At 36.9% G+C, this 6,898-nt stretch overlaps 1 protein-coding gene across 1 annotated transcript; it reads left to right on the forward strand.

The window, feature by feature from the left end:
• Positions 1-2,498: 2,498 nt before the first annotated feature.
• On the forward strand, positions 2,499-3,824 carry LOC112501740 (E3 ubiquitin-protein ligase PUB23-like). The gene has a single exon (XM_025105449.1). The coding sequence runs from the start codon at positions 2,544-2,546 to the stop codon at positions 3,783-3,785; it is 1,242 nt and encodes a 413-aa protein (XP_024961217.1). The 5' UTR covers positions 2,499-2,543; the 3' UTR covers positions 3,786-3,824.
• Positions 3,825-6,898: the final 3,074 nt, after the last annotated feature.

Consider the following 6,898-nt stretch of genomic DNA (forward strand, 5'->3'; position numbering starts at 1 on the left):
AATTATAATAAATAAATAAAATTACATAAAAAATGAGAACTTTTTAATAGTTGGTTTTTTTTTTTTCAAATTTTAATGATATTTTCAAATTTATATATTATTCAAAATAAAATCATTATTGCTTTCTTAAAAACACATAAAATCGTATTATAATATCGATAGAGACAAAGAATAAAAACATTAAAATCGAGATGTATCTCGTTACATTGTGCGAGTATCCTCCTTCTTCTTCTCTCTCTCTCTCTCTCTATATATATATATACACAAAAAAGTTTGGTTCAAATCAACTTAATTAATTTGATGCAAACGTAACTAATTTTATTTTTGTCAAGGTAATTATCAATACATACATAGAGAAAAGTTCATTTAAAAACCTATTTTTTTTATGAATATGAGAATTAATTTTGACCATTGATTTGGTCTAGATTTTAGTCGCTGCTTATATGTGGCTTCAAGGGCATTTTTGGCATGATCAATATTTTCCAAACAGAGTTCAATTCTTTTTTTTTCTCCGATATCTTTTTTTGATTGTTTTGCTCTTTTTTTGAAGTATATAATATTTATATACGGCAAATGCAACAAATAAACTCATACACCTTATTCAACTATGGTGAGGTTTGAACCCTAACCTCCTAGAAGGCCAAGGGCTACGATACCGCTAGGCCAAAGGCCCTTTGGTGATTGTTTTGCTCTTATCGGTTATCCATTCTATTGTTTTATTAATTTTCAATAAAATGTTTAATTCATTGTTAATATGAAGTGTCGTTGGTTTTATGTTAATCATGAATTATTTATGATATATTTTGTTTTTTAGTTAGATTTTTCATGAATAATATTTCTAAATCATCATTTTAAATATATGCATCCTCAGATTATATTATTAAGTAAAAAAATCTATCGATTATGAATGCATGTTTCTATTCATGTTATTACTGATAATGACAAACATCTAATCATCGAATATAACTAGGTCGAAGAATATTTTTTCACATAAATTTAAGTTCATAAATAGAAGTGTACCAGTAGAATCTTTTGTTGTCTTCATTTTTTTCGATTTCGACTTCTTAATCTCAATACTTTTTGTTTCTTTAACAATAATTTTAGGATTTTGTTCTAATGAAGATGTTTTTGCTATACATTCACTTCTCTTTTTCCCTATCAATCATTAATCGTTGATTTTAATTGTTAAATCTCGAATAAAAACCCTTACTATTCAGAATCTAGATATTATTATGCAATAAAAACCCCTTGATGGATAATCTAGTGCGATAGGTATGTGATTGTTCTCTCTTCCTTGCAATCGCACATTTAGTCTCAGTTTTTTTAGTATGATTCTATAGAAGTCATCGATAACGTCGGTTTTCAATGAGAGAAATTTGGGGAAAAATGATGGAGAAACCGTCTGAGTTTTCTTCCATGTGCTTTTCCTGCATGATGATTATGGTCTACGTGAGAATTAGGATTATAAGTTGTCATTTCTATTTTTCCAGTTTTACTTTTACGCACTTCATATTAGATAGGCCACGGTCAGACTTTTCATAGTATTTACAAGACTGCCATCACGTTTTTTCAGTCTTTCATCTATTCAATCTTATTTTTGATCAATAGGTGTGATCAATCCTCATATACACAAAAAAATGGGTTTTCAAATAAACCCGCCCCTACATATGTTATAATGTTAAACAATACCATTTATATTTCTTTGAAAGAATTGACAATCAACTTTGGCCCAAGTTCATGGCATCATCAAAATGATCCTTCATTGATCTTGCTGTCTAACTCTATATTTAAGTACTATTCTATTGAACTTATTTTTCTTAAAAAATGGTTTTGCTTGTTTTTTTTATTAACCTGGATATCTAATCCGTTATGCGAATCGACTAATCTTAAGGGGACCACCTATTTTGCAGATAGCCCGGAGTCACCGCATTTGAACCTCCGTGGCCACAAGGGATTTTTATTCCTCCTTTGATTTTAACCTGGTATTTTTGACCTTTAGATTCAAGTTCAAACCAATCAGACACAACCCTTGTGGTTTGGTTTTGGTTGTTGGATACAAGTATATTTGGATTTATCCCGTACGTCAATTTAATGGACAAGAATTTCCCATTCCATTCCATTCCATGGTTACCAAGTAAAATMCCAGCCACAGTAGAGACCTGCCACCCCAAGTGGATCTACTAGAGTTGAAAAGTCAAACACAAGACTTTTCTTGGTATTCATTTGGTTTTCTTGTGTTTGACCACCGTTGCAACACAACGTTTATAATTAGGGTTTGACTGCTTTATATATAATGACCAAAATAATGAAATGGCTAACATATATATATTTATATATCTAGAGTTTCAAACTTTGCAGCCACCATTCGCCATTTCTTCATTGAATTCAAACCTTTGTGAATATTTATAGAACCATTTTATGTTAGCATCATATCATCTCTGAATATAGAGAAACAATTAAGCGTCTCTTTCTCTCTCTGTGTTTCTTTCTCTCTCTAAAAGACAGATTAAATTTGATTTGTTGTTTCAAGATCCATTAAAGAGATGGAAGATCATGAAACGTTAGAAGTACCCCGTTACTTCATCTGTCCCATATCACTTGAGATCATGAAAGACCCTGTTACGGCCATCACCGGAATAACATACGACCGCCAGACCATAGAATACTGGTTATCTACGGCGGAGGATGTACTGTGCCCTGTAACCAAACAACCATTGCCAAAAGATTCCGACTTGACTCCCAACCACACACTTCGACGCCTCATCCAAGCATGGTGTGTAACCAATGCTGATCACGGTATCGATCGGATTCCCACCCCAAAACCCCCTCTATGCAAATCCCTTGTTTTAAAACTCCTTCGTAACCTAAAGTCCCCCGAGCTTTACATGAACTCGTTAGACTCGTTGTATTTGTTAGTGAGCGAGAATGAGAAGAATAGACGGTGCTTGATTGAAGCCGGCACAACTGGTGCCATGGTTTCTTTGATAACCAAGTTATCAAAGGAACGTCTCACCACGAATATTGTCGGCCTCCGTCACGCATTGAAAATTCTCCATCTTACTTGTCTAACTATCCCTCAGAAGAAACTAATTATTCCCAAAGAAGACCACGAGTTCATTGATTCTTTATTATGGGTTTTAGGATCCGACAACATGGTCGAAGATGATCTTGTTATCGAGGTCCAAACCTTAGCAATTTTGATCCTTGGTATGGTCATGAAAGTTGTGGCTACGAACGTTTTAGAGAGACTGAAGTTTGAGTTCTTTAAGCAAGCCATAAACGTGATAAGAAAAAGAATATCTCCACAAGCAGTGAAAGCAACTCTACGAATGTTAATCGATGTGTGCCCTTGGGGGAGAAACAGAATGAAAATTGTTGAAGCTGGTGGGGTTTTCGAGCTGGTCGAACTAGAGATAGATGGGATCGAAAGAAATGCATCCGAGTTACTGTTTGCCCTCTTGGCTGACTTGTGTTCATGTGCTGATGGAAGAGCACAGTTGATCAAGCATGCAGGTGGCATTGCAATGGTGGCTAAGAGGATGTTTAGGGTTTCTCCAGGAACCGATGATCGGGCTGTGCACATACTTTCCCTAATTGGGAAGTTCTCGGCAACTGCTGAAGTTGTAGCGGAAATGATGAGGGTTGGGGCTGTTTCGAAGCTGTGCATTGTGCTTCAAGTGGACTATGCGCCTTACTTGAAGAAGAAATCAAGAGAAATCCTGAAGTTGCATTCGAATGTATGGAACAGTTCTCCTTGTACACCTCTTTATCTACTAACAAGGTGAAATACTTTTGTTCGTGAATTGAATTGTATATCATATGAATAAATCGAAGTTTGTATTCTTTTGGTCATTTATTATTTGGTTTCTTTAGTCTTGGGAATTGGCCCCGACCCATCGGGGAGACCGGGATGGGGATCCCCTGTTTCTCAAACAGGGGACGGGGACGAGTTTCGCACTCCCCGCCCTGCGCCCCTACCCGTATATATATATATATATATATATATATATATTAATTAATAAATTATATCTAGACTATATTATAAAACATTTGACAAAAACTTCTAAAAACCACTTTTTATGCGTAAAATATTGTTTATTAATGCATATTACTTAAAACTCAAGATTGCAAATATATTGCGCGTAAGTACAACTTATTAAAGCTCCATATCTGAATTCGTGTAACTAACTGTAGATAAACATAATCAAATACAGGATAAACATCTCTTTTTAAATATAAAAAATCTAAAATATAATTAGGATAATCATTGAGTTCTAACAGAATCACTACTAGAAAATCAGGTATCAGCGACGAATATCAGCGAGGGAAAGTTTTCCTCGCAGATCAGCGAGGGATCAGCGAGGGAAATGCCAAATAACTCATTCCCTCGTTGATCCCTCACTGATCTGCGAAGGAAACTTTCCCTCACTGATCCCTCACAGATCAGCGAGGGAAATGCCAAAAAAACTCATTCCCTCGCTGATCCCTCGCTAATCTGCGAGGAAAAGTTTTCCTCGCTGATTCCTCGCAAATCAGCGAGGGATCAGCGAGGGAATTGCCAAAATTCACATTCCCTCCCTGATACCTCGCTGATTTGCGAGGGAAGTTTCTTCTGCAAATTCCCTCGCTGATCTCTCGCAAATCAGCGAGGGAAATGACAAAATTCAGAATCCCTCGCTGATCCCTCGCAGATCAACGAGGGAAGTGACAAAATTCACATTCCCTCGCTGATCCCTCGTTGATCCCTCGTTGATCTGCGAGGGATCAGCGAGGGATTTTTCTATTTTTCCTATTTTCTCATTTTTATGTGTTATATGTACATATTTTTATGTGTTGAAATCGTATGTATGCATGTCATGTGTTGTTTGTGTGTGTGTATATATATATATATATATATATACGATAGCTAAATATAAAAATATAACACATAAAGTTCAAGAAAATAGGAAAATTCTCTCGCTGATCCCTCGCAGATCAGCGAGGGATCAGCGAGGGAAATGACCAAAAATCAGATTCCGTCGCTGATCCCTCGCAGATCAGTTAGGGATCACCGAGGGAAATGACAAAATTCACATTCCCTCGCAGATCCCTCGCTGATCTGTGAGGGATCAGCGAGGGAAATGACCAAAAATCAGATTCCCTCGCAGATCCCTCGCTGATCTGTGAGGGATCAGCGAGGGATTCTTCTATTTATCCTATTTTCTCATTTTTATGTGTTATATGTACATATTTTTATATGTTGATGTCGTATGTATGCATGTATATGTGTTGTTTGTATATATATATATATATATATATATACATATATGTTGTGGTTGCTAACCGCGATTTGTATTATATGCACACATATGCATGTGTTATAAATATATATACCCGTCGCCCCGTGTTATATATATATATATATATATATATGTTTACACAATGTTGTAATTGTTATATGTATATATACACATGTATACGCGATATATATAAATGTGTGGTGGTTGTAACCACGATTGGATTGATGTTTATATACTCGTCGAGTCGGTTTTATTAGGCTTTATTGGGTTTTATTGGGCCTAAATGAGATTTATTCGGTTTTATTGGGCCTTAATGGGCTTTATTCGGTTTTATTGGGCCTTAATGGGCTTTATTTAAATTTATTGGGCCTTAATGAGATTTATTCAGTTTTATTGGGCCTTAATGGGCTTTATTTAAATTTATTGGGCCTTAATGAGATTTATTCAGTTTTATTGGGCCTTAATGGGCTTTATTCGGTTCTATTTGAGCCTTAATGGGTTTTATTAGGTTTGGTTGGGACTTAATGGGTTTTATTTGGGCCAAATAAAACCGAATAAAACCCATAAAGGGCCATTAAACCGAACAATGTCAAATAAAACTGAATAAAGTTCATTAAAGCCCGATAAACTCAATATATCCCGGTAAATAGATTAAGGTCCAATAAAACCGAACAAACCCAGTTAAATGGGTTAAGCCCCGACAAAAAAAAAAGAAAATAAGATAATTTCCTCGCTGATCCCTCACAGATCAGCGAGGGATCAATGAGGGAATATAATTTTTGCAAATTCCCTCGTTGATCTGCGAGGGATCAGCGAGGGAATTTGCAAAAATCATATTCCCTCGCTGATCTGTGAGGGATCATTTTTTTGCCAATTCCCTCGCTGATCCCTCGCAGATCAGCGATGGATCAGCGAGGGAATTTGCAAAAATCATATTCCCTTGCTGATCCCTCGCTGATCTGTGAGGGATCAGCGAGGGAACTGACAAAAAAACTTTTCCCTCGCTGATCCCTCGCAGATCATCAGCGAGGGAATTTAGACCCAAAGCTAGGTTAACATATTTGCGACGGAATCAGTCCGTCGCTGATTGTTTTTAACAAAGCTAGGTTAAGCCTCCTTTTCCATTTGCCCACATCCCTCTAACAGACCTGATATCGAGATCGAGAGAGAGAGAGAGAGAGAGAGACGCGATATCGAGAGAGAGAGAGAGCGACAGGTTTCCGTCTAAAGCGTCGCCGACGGCCGCCGTCCTCACCGTGGCCGACCACCGCAGTCCTCACCGTCTTCACCGTCGCCGACCACCGCCGTCCTCACCTTCTTCACAGTCGCCGACCACCGCTGTCCCCTTTGCGACCGCCACAACAGCACCGTCCGTCGCCCACCATCATCCTCACCGTTTTCACCGTCGCCGTCGTCGCCGTCCCTGTTCCGACCAAATTGACAACATGAAGGGTCTGTATTTAGGTATGATTTATGATAGTTTAGAAATTTAAGATGCTTCAAATGTGTTTGTAAAATAAGTTTGTAAAATGTGTTTGTAAAATGGTCTTGTATGTTTACAATTGTATGGTATGATTTATGGTAGTTTAGAAATTTAAGATGCTTCAAATACATTTGTA

Source organism: Cynara cardunculus, assembly GCF_001531365.2.
Source record: "Cynara cardunculus var. scolymus isolate 2C chromosome LG 1, CcrdV1, whole genome shotgun sequence".
Taxonomy (NCBI): domain Eukaryota; kingdom Viridiplantae; phylum Streptophyta; class Magnoliopsida; order Asterales; family Asteraceae; genus Cynara; species Cynara cardunculus.